Source organism: Musca vetustissima, unplaced genomic scaffold (genome assembly GCF_032173495.1).
Source record: "Musca vetustissima isolate MV318-11 ecotype Yass unplaced genomic scaffold, APGP_CSIRO_Mvet_v1 utg4473, whole genome shotgun sequence".
NCBI lineage: Eukaryota > Metazoa > Arthropoda > Insecta > Diptera > Muscidae > Musca > Musca vetustissima.
In genome coordinates this window covers 37,678-52,446 of record NW_026877465.1, presented here as the reverse complement: position 1 = coordinate 52,446, position 14,769 = coordinate 37,678, and the positions used below count along the sequence as shown (strand labels likewise).

At 33.5% G+C, this 14,769-nt stretch overlaps 1 protein-coding gene across 1 annotated transcript in view; it reads left to right on the top strand.

Moving 5' to 3' along the window:
- LOC133322062 (disks large homolog 5) overlaps positions 1 to 14,052 on the top strand; it is a 167,806-nt gene extending 153,754 nt beyond the window's left edge. The window contains exons 4-9 of the mRNA XM_061531127.1: positions 672 to 802; positions 6,480 to 6,769; positions 6,831 to 7,151; positions 7,225 to 7,396; positions 10,081 to 10,191; positions 13,912 to 14,052. Of these exons, the coding sequence (XP_061387111.1) occupies positions 672 to 802; positions 6,480 to 6,769; positions 6,831 to 7,151; positions 7,225 to 7,396; positions 10,081 to 10,191; positions 13,912 to 13,992 (1,106 nt within the window). The 3' untranslated portion in view covers positions 13,993 to 14,052. The remainder of the gene's footprint in view (positions 1 to 671; positions 803 to 6,479; positions 6,770 to 6,830; positions 7,152 to 7,224; positions 7,397 to 10,080; positions 10,192 to 13,911) is intronic.
- Positions 14,053 to 14,769: the final 717 nt, after the last annotated feature.

Here is a 14,769-nt window from a genome sequence, read left to right as displayed (position 1 = left end):
TATATGGGGACTACCAGAAAAACTGGAACTATATTTATAATTTTTAATGGAATAATTTGGTACACAATAAGAACCGAATGTACAAAATTTCAGAGAATTCAGTTATAAAACGAGCCCAAGAACCACAAAATACCGAAAACTGGGGGTTCCTTTATATGGGGGCTACCCGAAAAAATTGACCTATATTTATAATTTTTTGTGGGGACATTTAGTACCCAATAAGAACCCAATGTACCAAATTTCAGAGTATTCGGTTGAAAAACGCGCTCAAGAACTTCAAAATACCGAAAATTGGGGGGTACCCTTATATGGGAGCTATGCCTAAACGTGGACCGATTTTCTCCATTTTCAATAGGGTTCGTCCTTGGGCCAATTAAGTGACCTGTGCCAAATTGCATCCAGATCGGATCATAAATGCGACCTGTACTTTGTTTACAAAAATACATGGACGGACGGACAGACGGACATGCATAAATCGACTCAGAATGTGATTCTATGCATATTCTCAAAAGGAACCATGGGTCTATCTCGATTATTTTTGTCTGTTAAAAACATATGCACAAAGACATAATACCCTGTACCACAGTGTGGTGAAGGGTATAAAAATGTATTTAATATTTTTAATTATAAATTTTATATTAATTAAAATATGGTCCTTCCTTTTTTTCCAGGCCTTGGTGTCTATATATCACGCATCGAGGAAAATTCCGTTGCCGAGCGTGCCGGTTTGCGTCCCGGTGATACTATCCTAGAAGTGAATGGTACACCATTCACTTCAATTAATCACGAGGAAGCGCTAAAAGTAAGTATTCGTATTGTGTTTTAATTTCAATTATCCATCCCGCCACCAAAAGGGGATAATTGCAATTAGAATACGTTGTTTGTTTGATTTTTTAGTAACAATATATATATATATATATATATATATAAATATTTATATGACAAACTTATTCACATTTACACTACAAAAAAACAAACGAACAAAAGAAAGAAAAAAATATATTTTTAATTTGTGAAATATTTTTATTTTATTTTGAAATAATACCGAAAAAACTTGTACCAAGCTAATAATACAATTACATCAAAATAAGGCAAGGAATAAGATGAAAATTAAATTTAGAATTGGAAAATGTAGTTTAGAGTCCATTTATTTGTCTGTCCGCTTGTATAACTGAAGTCACTTAGATTGTAGGTGGGCTAGAGTAATGATTATCAGTTCAAATATGAAAACAAAAATTACTTGCTCCTTCATTTAGGCTAGAATTTTTCAAATATCATTAAAGGTTTCCTACGTACAATTGTTTTAAATTTGATGTAAAATAAATAAATTAAAATAAATTCATTTTGTATTTATGAAACTATTGGGTAATTATTATGTTACAATAGTTTAGGTTTCACACCGTTTACATTTATTATGAATACAAGATTTTCTTAATTATTAGCATACAAATGTATTTAAAGGATTGAAAGGATGATATTTTGACGGAACATCTGCATTTTCAGGATGTCAACAAATTATTTTGACGTTGGTGTGAGGTCAAAACTAAATAGGGAATATAACAAAACATCCCAACTAAATTTCAATATTTTTTGATCAAGTGGTCAGAAGTGTAATCCAACCATATTGATAACAAACCTTTCATTTGATGAATGTAAAATTTATATTCACTTTTAATCGATATATGCACTTCGTTCAGGTCGTGAGAAACAATAGTGAAAATAGCCAACTTTTTTCTTGATTAGGCTGTCATCAACTTCTTGTTAACTGTAGAATGTTTCATCTTTGAATAAAGTAGTAGAAACTTCGATAAGTTCGGCCAACTTTTTATACTCTCTACTATGTACTGTACATTCAAGATTTCATAAACAAAGAGTCGAGACCTTTATATGCCGACCATTATTGTCTACAGGTAGGTTATCCATACTCTGAGAAAGTTAAATACCACATCACAGACACTCAGGATAGGACACTCAGGGGCTAGGAACTCCACCGTACCAAAAATTAAGCGGGACCTTTGTATTGGAGCCAAATATACAGAGGCACTTCTGTAAGAAAATTTAGCTAAAATCTTCAAAATAAAAAACGGCCGCCCCCCTGCGTACGTCCCTGGTGTTACCCATATGCAGTGTTGCCAAAACATTGTCGACAAAAAATGCCAGATTTTGTTTAGAAAAATGCTAGAAAGTGCTAAAAAATTTAAAAAAAAAGTGCTAAAAAGTTTATAGAAGGAACTTCGCTTATAGCTAATAATGAGATATTTATCTTTTAAAAATGCATTATATACACAAGATGGAGTAAGTGTATTTTAAATATTCTTGCAACACCTCGAAATATTCACCTTTTATATTCTTAATCAGAATTTAATTATTCGATGTAGCCGCAATATTAAAGACAGATATTTGAAATTTTGCACATTACTAATAATTCTACCATGTTTGGTATTGTAAATTGGATATATCTGCCCTTTTTTTTGGACTTTCATTGGAAAAAAAAATTCCTACTAAAAATTATCAATATGTGTCTTTAATTATTCGGTGTTTTGGTGACTTTAGTCACGTTTATCAACCGAAGTGGCTTCAATTTGATATTTTGGATTCACATTATGCATTCCGTGTTTCGGGGTAGCATCCACGTTACACGTTTTCAGAGACTGGCACATATGCAGAAAATTTTCAATCTAGTTTAGGGTTTGCTCATAGCACTCATATTAAAGTACCCACCTCTCTTTGGGTAGAAAATACTAATGCGGACAATTTTCTATATTTGGACATATACTCCATATAACATTTCCGTTCTATTCGCATACTTTTTTTTCCCACCTATGTGTCTGTAATTTAAAAAATATGTGTGCGAAAAATTTTTCGATGTACTCCATCTCTTGTCATAACTCCCATATAAAGTGGGACGCGACCCAATTACGGCACTATGATGTGACTATAATTTGACATTCTGGAATCCGTTGAATAAAATACATCTTTCCAGAAAGTTTACAATTTAGGTTCATCGGGTTTCTTTACTTGTTCACAGATTTACTGACACTTTCATAACATTGGCAAATCAAACTCATAGCGTAAAACATGAATAAATTTCAATAGGTCTATATGAAATCGAAAATATCCTGAAAAAATAAAAATGCTAAAGAAGATGCTAGGTGCTAGATCAATTTTTTTTTTTGGTGCTAAACGAGTTTAAAAGTGCTAAATCTAGCACTAAAAGTGCTAAATTGGCAACACTGCCCATATGTGAGGACGATAGCAAAACGTGGACCTATATTTTTAATTTTTGGTAGGAAGATTTGATCAACCCAAATATAAAATACGAGCCAATTCGAACAACGATATTATAATCCTACGTCATTATAATCCTACGTCTAATCAATTCAGTACATTGTACCAAATTGTATATCAATCTGCCAAAAATGGTCTTTTTGGTGCATCATTTTCAAAAAATGGGACGAAAATATATAAGAATTATATATAAATCTAAACCGATTTCAACAAAACCTGACACACGTTTTGCTATACTAATGTCAGTACGTTTTGCAAAATTGTGTGCCATTCGGCCAAAAGTCTTTAAAATTCGATAAAAGTATATATGGAGGGCTGTAACTAAATCTGAACCCATGTTAACCAATTTCAATAGGATACTTTCAAGGGACAAAAAAGTGGGTTGTTCCAAATTTCATTAAATTCGGATCACAAATGCGACCTGCACTTTGCTAACTAGAATACATGGACAGACGGACATGCATAAATCGACTCAGAAAATTATTCTATGCATATTCTCTAAAGGTACCATTAGTATATCTCGTTTCTTTTCGCATGTTACTAACATATGCATGAAAATATATTGTCTGAGGACTTCACCCAGAAGGTGGCGAATATTAATACTTTTGGTAGGAAGATTTGTTATCAAATAGGAATCCAAAAATACCTTATACGCAGGCTATGTTTAAACAAGGGCCCATCTTCGAACTTGACCTGGCTATAGACAAAATAGAACTATATGCAAAATTTCGGCGATCTACTCTCAATTCGACTAGAGTGATTACCACAGACAGACGGACATGTGTAAATCTTCATAGACGGCGTTATGACACTTGTAAGGGAAAATACGTTTAACTTACAAGCTATAAAAGCTTCCAAATGTATAAAAACCATCAATAATTTCTCTCGACATGCTCTTGTACGAATCATATTGGTCACAGAATCATATACACGACAGAAGTGCTATTGACTGACTCAATATAGATGTGACTAATGCCAAACCTATTTACGCAACACGCCTAGAACTGAGGTCATGGTCAAAAGACCCACAACATTCTTTGAAAAAAACGAGGAAAGAACACAAAAATTGTATCCCTAAATAAGGATAACACAAAGCAAATCTTGACGTTTAGCAAAAAGGAAAATCGCAGACTGACATATATTCTTACAGACACATTTATACGTGGAAATCAGAATGTGAAGACCGTGTGGGGAAGACACCGAAACATTGGAATACTTCACAGCCAAGCTTTTGCAAGCGTTTGAATCCAATTCATGATACTATTCACTAAATAACCGTCTTAAGACATTGTGAATGGAAAATACTGAAGAAATTTTTCTCTTCCCAATAAGAGGACAAATTTATCTTTTCCTTCTGATTACATTTTTATCGATAGAAAAATAAGTTTCGTAGGGAAAATAATTTTCTGTAGGAAATTTTACTCCTTAGCGGTGATGTGTTTTACTAATGTGAAATACATATTATGACATAAAAAATATCGGTCATATAACAGACAGAACTTTGCAAATCAATCGTTACACCCAATACTCCAAGGTAGAGTCATTACAACGATGTAATGAACTGCGGGGCTGTGGGTTTGGCGCCGGATATATTTTTAAAAAATTTTGTTTCTCACAGATGTCAGCAATATTCCAATCTCACGGCATGATCGAACAATAACTCATATATATTTAGTTCGATGTTTTTCGAATTCCATAAGTTAGTTGTTGTGGAGATTTTAACTCTTTTGGGTACGCTCTGTTTTACGCAACCTTCGACTTTTTAAAAAATATTCATAATGAAAATTATAACGATAACTCCAAAATGTGTATATGTTAGAGGGATTGGGCACGTTTTTCAACCGAATTGGCTCCAGTTTGATTTTCAGTCTATAAATAGCCGCATTTATCCAACAATGTGGCTGTAACAAAAAATGATCATTGCATGTTCATGTTTTGACATAGCCATAGGTCCTACCCACTTTTAAGTTTTATTAAGCTCGTTAAGAGAATTTTTATAATTAAAGTAGCTAAAATTTGGGATATCGGATTTGTGGGGAATAAAAAACATTTTTTCCAAAAATAATTCAATATAGGTTAATGTTTTCAAATAAGCCCACACAAATGTCACGTTTAGTTTGCGATATTTTCAAGTTCCAACCTAAGTTTTCCAACCTGATTATCTGGTATATAATGTTTTCAGAGCATGAACAACATACTTCCACTTAATGCAATAACATAGTATCCATATAAAAGCTCCGACTGATTTAAGAAATTTTGAGAAAGTTAGCCTTAGCTGGCCTTAACGATGTGTTTACTTATTATTTCTGAATTCTGCACACATATAATACTAAACGTAACCCGAATGATTGGCATAGTTGGACGTATCTAAAGGTTCGATAAGTCAACTTTTCTGTATGAATTTCATATATAGGAAAAATAATACCTGTAGGATATATATACCTAATTGTAGAATATAGGAGTTCTAAAAATGTAGGAACAATTTGTCAATTGGTCGGTACCATATCGACTGGACATTCATATACACAATTAGAATTAAATGCATCACATTGAAGTAGAATCTGGGCACACATAATATTGAAACAATAATTTTGGACATAACCAAAAATGTATATGTATGAAACTACAACACTAATACACTATGAGAAAAAATTGGCAATAGAATAAGTTTTCTATTCTGTTCTTCATTATGTACGTATGTATGTAAATTTTATTAGTTTTAATTTGAGTTAAATACTGCACTTCTAATCCCAAAAGAAACAATGAAAACACAAAGAACACAAAAAATCTAAATTCACACCAAAGTGCACCAAAAAAAGGATAATTATCCTTTGCATTGATCCCCGACACAAACCACTTACAAAACACCAGCACTGCGTTTTTTTCTTTCGAATATTATTTCTTCTTTATTTCAAAATTATTTTGAAATTTCCGTATTGGTTTTGCTTTGCTTTTATTTTCCGTATTTCCATTCTGTACCACTCTGTTTATCACTCTCCTCTATCTATCTTTTTCTATATAACTATTTTGTATTTGTTTTAATTCCATTTTGTTCACTTTTATTTATTTTATTTGTGTTTCCTTGTTTTTATTCTTTTGTGTTCTCGTTTTTTTTTTTCGAACTTTCTCTCCTTTCTTCTTCGCCTTCTTCCTTTTTGTCTCTTCTATTGCCACATTTTTTCTTAACGCAGAGATGTGTGCAGATATTGAAATCACAACGTCAAATCAGTATGACGGTACGATCACCACCCACGCTTAATTCAACGGCGCCTCTGCATGGCTTTGGCCCACCCTCCCGTGATCCGATGTACGCTTCAATGGCTCCCCTGCTCACACAACCGACAGCACTGCCACCGGGTGCCGCCATAGGAGCAACTGGTTCGTTGCCATATCGACAGACATGTTCCTGGATGGATAGACACGGGAGACCTGCCTCACCGCCCATGGAATATGGCGGACGACGAAGTGATCGAAGGGATAGGTAAATGACGCCCATATCCATAAAAGGAGGTTTTATTTCAAAAATGTTTTCCTTGTTGCAGAATACGTTGTGTTGAGTTGTTAATAGAACCCGGCCAGTCATTGGGTCTAATGATACGCGGCGGTGTCGAATATGGCCTGGGTATATTCGTGACGGGTGTCGACAAGGACAGTGTGGCAGATCGTGCCGGCCTTCTGGTGGGCGATGAAATATTAGAAGTCAACGGTCAATCCTTTCAAGATGTTACCCATGATGAGGCTGTTAGCCAGCTGAAGTACCACAAGCGTATGTCATTGGTCATACGTGATGTGGGTAAAGTGCCACATTCCTGTACCTCCATTGAAATGGAGCCATATGATGCGTATAGTCCCACGGGGACAAGGTAAGCTAACATATAATTTTCTTGCATGTCATTAAGAACAAATGCTTACATATTTTTCCATCTCTTGTTTCAGAGCCCGTCGAAAAGGTCAAATCACCGCCATGGTAGAAGAGAAGGCCCGTTCTCTACTGCCGCGACACCATTTTGCAAGTCTTTCGTATTATATCGCCGAATATACTGCGAGAGCAATGACCATAGATGCCTTTGTAGCCGTCTTATTAGAAATGTTAGATACATATGAAAAGGTAAGTGATACAGTTGATTAATATATGAAAATTTTGGGCTGATATATTAGCTGTGTTCCGGCAATTATGATAAGGAACATTTAATTTCTAAATTACAAGAAGTAAAAAATAAAAGCTTAGAAAATATTACGTTTCAAAATATGACACTTGATATTTCAACCAACTAGTATGAAGCTCTTACCTAGGAAAGATATGTACTAAATGGTACTAAATTTGGTAGAGGTGATATTGTCTTATAGAATAGAGCTTGAATGTTGAAATATGGTAGGGGATGCTGGAGATTGTGGTTTTTTAGAATTCATGCTATAAGTGCACATCTCTTCAAATGGTAACCAGAAACATCGCTGTAAAAAAGTACTAAATTGTACTATATTTAGTACAGTTGGTATTGAATGGACGAATAGAGGTGACATCTTAAAATACAGTAATGGAATTAGATTATATAAATGAGAAAAATCGGTTTTAAAAGTTCGAGCTATAAGTGTACGAAATTATTCAAAATTTTGTACAATTCGGCATCGCTTTTTACACCTAATAAAAATATAGGAAACATACCTAAATGTGGACCTATAACCACAATTCTACCAATTAATTTTTGTAAACGATAATGTACACCAAATACAAATTTTAGCAATTTTGACGGGAATTTTTCCTAAAATCTCAAAACCTCTAAACGTGGACCGATATTGAAAATGCAGGGTAGGGTGGAATATATGTATAAAATCCTCAAACTACTGCAATTTAGAGGACATAGTTATATGAGGCTTTTCCAAATGTGGGACCAATATTGATTACATTGTGTAGGAAATGTCGAATGTTTGTGATTATAGCAAAATTTCGAACCTAATATTTTAGTTTTGTATCTCAATATTTTCCTACGCGCTAAATATTAAAAATGGCGAAAATCGGTATATTGGAGCTAGTCCAAAATTCGAGGTGAATTCGAGAGAACCGAAAGTTCTAGCGTTCGGTTGAACAACGCACTCAAAAAACACAAAATACCGAAAATTGGGGAGTATGGTGCTATCCGGAAAAGTGGACCTATATTTACAATTTTTAGTGGAGAGATTTGGTACATAATAAGAACACCAAGTACGCAATCTTAACCTGCTGCAGAAAAAAGACAACTCTATGCAAATTTTTTGCAACCTATTTCTATTCGCTTAGAGGCTAGAGTGTTTACAAAATACAGAAGGAAATGTTTACATCGTCATAGAATTTTACGCTGATCATAGGGTCGGAAATGATTAGTGCGATGAGTTACAAACAGAAAACTAATCGCCGACAGATATGCGGAGGTCTGCGTGATTACTGTATAGTGTCGAGGTGGAATATTTGTATTGTAACTGTTTGTGGGGAGAGAATGACCTATATAGTCGATAGTTGCACTCAATCTTTATTTTATTACAAATGTTATGTCATTCCACGTTTATCTAAGGTGTAATATGTGTTGAGGAACTATAAGGCTTCTGACTTCAACTAGGCTTCTTAAAAATATTACGACGTGCAAAATTTGGATAAAATGTCGATATAGTATACCCTATATGATTAAAATATTAGGCCGCCGAAAGTGTGCTTTAAATCGGACAGTCCGTTTACATGATATTATAAAATTTATTTTCGGCAAAATACTGACCCTTTTATGGGGGCAGTACCAGATGAAGTAGACAAATATACCACATCTTCGAAATATAACGATGTGCACAGTTTGTATAAAATCGGACATTCCATTAGCTTGATATTTGATAAACACAATTTAAAATTGTTGGGACCGATAGTTCCCGACGATGAACAGATATTGGATCAAATCGGACATTCCATTTGTTTAATATTGGATTTATAAATATTGAACATTTTGACCTTTTGTGCGGGAGGTATTTAAAGGAGTCAAACGATAAGTCCCATCCTCTAGCAATACAAAAGCTTCGATAAAATATTCGGGTGTAGAAAGTTTGGCAATATACATTTTCAGCAAAACCATTTATAGGTGAGGGACCAGAAGAGGTGTGCCGATATTCCCCATCTTCGAACATGATTTAACTTTGGAATAAATAATACGATGATCAAAATTTTGATGAAATTGATTACTTCTTTCGAAGGGGACAGACAGTAATAAGGCTGAGGGTATAATAATTACAGCGTTTACAAGATGCGATTACATAAAAACATGGTCGTTTTATACCAGGAACCTATATACCAAGTCTTAGAAATGAGGCTCGGAATTTCAAGATGGCGAAAATGGGACAATATTTTAATAAAGGAACCATTTGAAAACGTGAACCTAGACTCAAAAGTTTATAATCCAGCATTCCTTGCCAGTCTCCTCGAATAAAAAGAAATAACATATCACATTGGAACTTATGTTTGTTGTTTTTCTTCGACACAATTCCCTTTGAGAGTTATGATTGAAGGCGTTCCTCATTTAGATATCGTATCGGAAATATCGTCCCAGCGACCATTCTTTTAACATTTGTTGTCGTAGTTTATTTATCTACTATTTCATTGAATTTTGTTAATATTTTCACCTTTCGCTGAATTACGGGAACAAAGCATTAACATATTTCTCTCTTTATTTTTTCCTCTGTATAACTCTCTATAACTAACTATATAACCCTATAACTATATAACGCTCTATAACTCCATTAAAACCGTTCTATTTTTCTCCATTCTTTTGTCTCTTGCAGCATACACTAGTGACGGAAATCCGTGAACTTATATTTCCTGAGGATCGCACACGATATGATGAGCTAGTCTATCGTAGAGAGCGCGATCCTTACAGTGGCGAACGATTAAGGGTAAGTAAACTATATATTTCTTATTCCAAAATTCGGAATGCAAAATACTGTCAATTCGGCGAGAACATGCTTAAACATTAAAATCACACAAATGACACCTTTATGTGGGATCTATACCACAATATAGACCGGTATTTATATTTGATGATTTGGACAACCCATGATATCAAAAATATCAAATTACAGTCAGTCACCCAAAAGTCCCCATTTGGTCACATAGGTCGGAAAGTCCCCATACCTTGAAACAGGAACCAATATTTATAATTTGTTGTAGCTTCTTCCCAATGTAAATCCACTCTATGAAGGGTACCCCAAAACAAAGTCTAATAATAATAATAATAATTTTTGGTAGGGAGATTACCTAGCCGATGGGAATCCAAAATATCAAAGTCAGCCAACTCGGTTGTAAAACATTCTCTGGAAGGTACCTTTATATGGGACTAATATTAATATTGTTTTGTAGGAAAATGTTCTACCCCGAAAGAACTCGAAACTAAATTTCAGTCAATACCGACACTTTTTTAATCATTTCCGTACCACCTATAGAAAATAGAAAAAGTTCTCCCTATACTTCTGGGAATAAATTTTTGAAGTCCTTCAACCTATTCTCAGGAACTCATCCTCATGCCATTTGAGTCAGCAATAGTGGCATTTGCCAAGTATTTGCAAAAGCTGGCAGTGGCATAGGAAATGTTAAATGTACCTACCGACTGAGGAGTCTTGTGAAATACTTGTCTGTCTGCTGAGTTCATTTTTATTAGCAGTAAGTTCTGCTAGCAAGTCTTGCTTTCGTTTGGGATTCCACACAGTCCCCACGTTATTCCCAACCATTTTAGAGGTATCTATCCCCAATGAAACTAAGATACCTTCTTTAGGGTTTTAATAAAAATGCACAGTTTTGTGGGGGGTGGTAGCAGAGATTATGAACATATTTAGCCTCTGATTGCACTAAATCAATACTTAGTATAAATATTTAGGTCTGTCATGTTTATACCACACAGAATTTACTATTCGGTATATGTTTTTATTAAAGTTTTAAACATCTGTGGACAGTTACCAAAAGAACTTGTCCCCATCTACGGAGTTAATCTAGATTTTGAAAAATATTACGATGTGCCATCAATGGATCAAATTAAATTTACCCTTTTTTTACCCTACACAACTATGTTGTAATGGTATTACAGCTTTGTATGGACCCAAACGTTTGTAACGCCGCGAAATGTTGGTTCTAGGCCGATCGTCTATCGATTATGATCGTGATGAATTTTTGCATTTAGGACGGCTTCTGGTGGGAGAAGCCCCCTATTGTTTTTGGTAATTATCGGTTAATATTTAGGGGATGGAATAAACGAAAAAATGTGTTTATCTTTTTTTCTGGTAGCTGTTGAGGCGTTAATTATTGTTCCCTCTAATCGGATGTGAGAGTTTTACTTAAATACTTACAAATGTCGAAGTCAAGGCACATATATTGGGTAGTCGCATCGGCGAATTACTACAACAAAACAACTTTTTTGGTAACATTATATGTCAAAATTTGTAAACAAGCAAATAAAATTAAATTCGTCTTGATGTTTCAAAATTTAGGCAAATTTGAGTCAACCAATCAGAACAAAATGTTATAAGTCTATGTTATAAGTATGTGTTGCCTCAAGAGTTTATAGCTGCACGATATATTGATTCTAGATCTTTTTTATACCCTTCACCACTCTGTGGTACAGTGTATTATGTCTTTGTGCATATGTTTGTAACAGGCAAAAGGAAACGAGAGAGATACATGGTTCCTTTTGAGAATATGCATAGAATCACTTTTTAAGACGATCTTTGCATGTCCGTCCGTCTGTCTGTCCATTTAAATTGTGAACAAAGTACAGGTCGCATTTATGATCCGTATTGGATGAAATTTAGCACAGCTCATTTGTTTGGCCCAAGGACAAACCCTATTGAAATTGGGAAAAATCGGTTCATATTTAGATATAGCTCCCATATATATTTTCGTCCGATTTAATGTAAATGGTGTAACAAAGTCCCTATATATCTTTCGATTTGCACGAAATACGGCATAGCGTAATGAATTAGCTCTAGAATGATGTGTGTTAAGTTTCCTGAAAATCGGTTCAGATTTAGATATAGCCCCCATATATATTTTCGTCCGATTTTATGTAAATGGTGTACCAAAGCCCCTATATATCTTTCGATTTGCACGAAATTTGGCACAGCGTACTAAAGTATATCTAGAATGATGTGTGTTAAATTTCGTGAAAATCGGTCCAGATTTAGATATAGCTCCCATATATATTTTCGTCCGATTTAATGTAATTGGTGTCGTCCGATTTTACACACAATTAACACAAACTTTTCACAACGTACTGGAGTTAGAATAACCTAGAAGTTGGTTGGTTTATATATATATATGCTTATAATTGATTTTCATAATTTTGTCCTTGGTCCTTTAAAAATTCGACGTCTTTTAGGTTTCATCTTTTGGATATACCGAAAGTGGTGAAGGGTATCATATAGTCGGCCCCGTTCGACTTCATTATTTTCCTTACTGGTTGTATATCGTTTATCATCTCTCAACTAGCAGAATCCTTCCAGTCATTTGTGTCCGTCTGTCCATTATAATTTGTAATCTGATTATCACGACTCGAGCCAAATGTCGATTGAAAACATATTTTCTGTGTCGGCATCTTTCCATAATTTGCATTGATGAATTCTGGAGATTTGGCATGTAGAGTCGGTTCTTGCCTAAGACGACTTCTATTGGTTTTGGTAGTGATTGGTTTATTTTTACAGACCACAACAATGACACGAAAACCACGAAATTACACGCAGAAGGGGATCTGGCCAATGAATAAGTACGGATGTTTTCATGATGAACAGTCAATATTTAGCGGGTCGAATTGACCAAGATTTTGTTTTAAAAATACCAAAATTGGAATTGTATGTAAAATTGGAAAAAGTCACAAAATTTATTTTTTTTTATGTATTTAAGGCGAATTAATAATTTCTACAATTTGTTTTGACATTCAATGTTACAACCAACTGGTTCAATGCGACTACCTAATACATCTACCTTGGTCTAAGTATTGTAATATTGTTAAGTATTACCATTAATACAATAGAGGACATAAATATCAGTCAAGGACGACGCCTAAAATTTTCGATGATGATTAAATGATATTTCGGATATGAAATAAACCGAAAACTTTATTTTTATAAAGTACATTTTTATCCCGGGAAATCATGATTAAGAAAAGATGACACAAGGAGCAGTTGACCTCTAATCGGCCAAAAGATTGCAAATATCGTGATATATTACACAGGATCGAATATACATCACTGGTTAAAATGTTGTTTGGGGATGAGTCCCAACTTCTAGTTTTGGTAAAAATATTACGATTTGAGATTATTAGGAGATGGGCAAAATTTGGTTGTCATCGGATGCTCTGTTTGCATCATATTTTGAAATTAATTTTCAGCACCATTTTGACTATTTTGTGTAGGAGGCAGCGACGTAGCCTAAATGAAAATGTATGCTTGTAAAAACGAATTTTTTAATTTTCTACTAGCGGCACATTTTTGGCGTAGCAAAGTGTACAATGAAATTTGAATATAACGGTAATTTTTTACCCATAATCTATATATATTTTAACTTAATTTATGCCCACACCTTCAAGCTATGCCCTTATTCATATGCCTTCCTTTGTTCTTATATTTCAGCGTAAAGGAGAAAGTGCGCGTGATTTGCCGGTAAGCTTTTTAGAAGATTTATTCTACGACACTGACACTACATACTATTAGAGTTGCCTAAAGACAATTTCTAACAAATAATTAAAAGAAAAACAAAAAGAACTCAATTATTAAGCAAATCAAAGAAATATAACCCCATAAAGCAATAAACTAACAATACTGCAAACAAATAACCCAGCAAACAATAATGAAATGAAATGCAAGTTATAAAACAACTATTCCAAATCAAATAATAACAAAAAAACAATCTTTCAAATATCTATCTATATTAACCAACATTCTTATATTATTATTACAAAAAATAAATAAATTTCAAATAAAAAACATTATATAATGAAATGCTTATTAACTATTTATTATTAACAACCAAAAAAGAAAACAACTAACCCAAACCAAAATACAACAAAATATTAATTATTATTAAATAAAACGTGGCATGTTTAAATGTGTAAAACTGAAAAACACACACACGAAAAAATCAAATTAATGGTATTTTTTATTTTTAACATATATTTTTATTGGTATTCTAAATGTTGTTGGGATGATATTTTATTTAAAAATAAATTATATTTTTTTAAGTTAATTAATTTAAATTTTTATTTCATTTAAATACATTAACCATTAACTTCACTTTTTGGTGTCAAAATTTAATTTTTATTATGATTTATTTTTATTTTATGTGTATTTGTTGTTAATGTTGTTGTTGTCGTCGTTATCATTTAACAAATATTACAAATGTTGTTGCTGTTGTTGTAAATGTGTTGTCATCATTATGTAATTTATTGTAGTTGAAAATATAAATAATAATTATAATAATTAAGTAGAGAA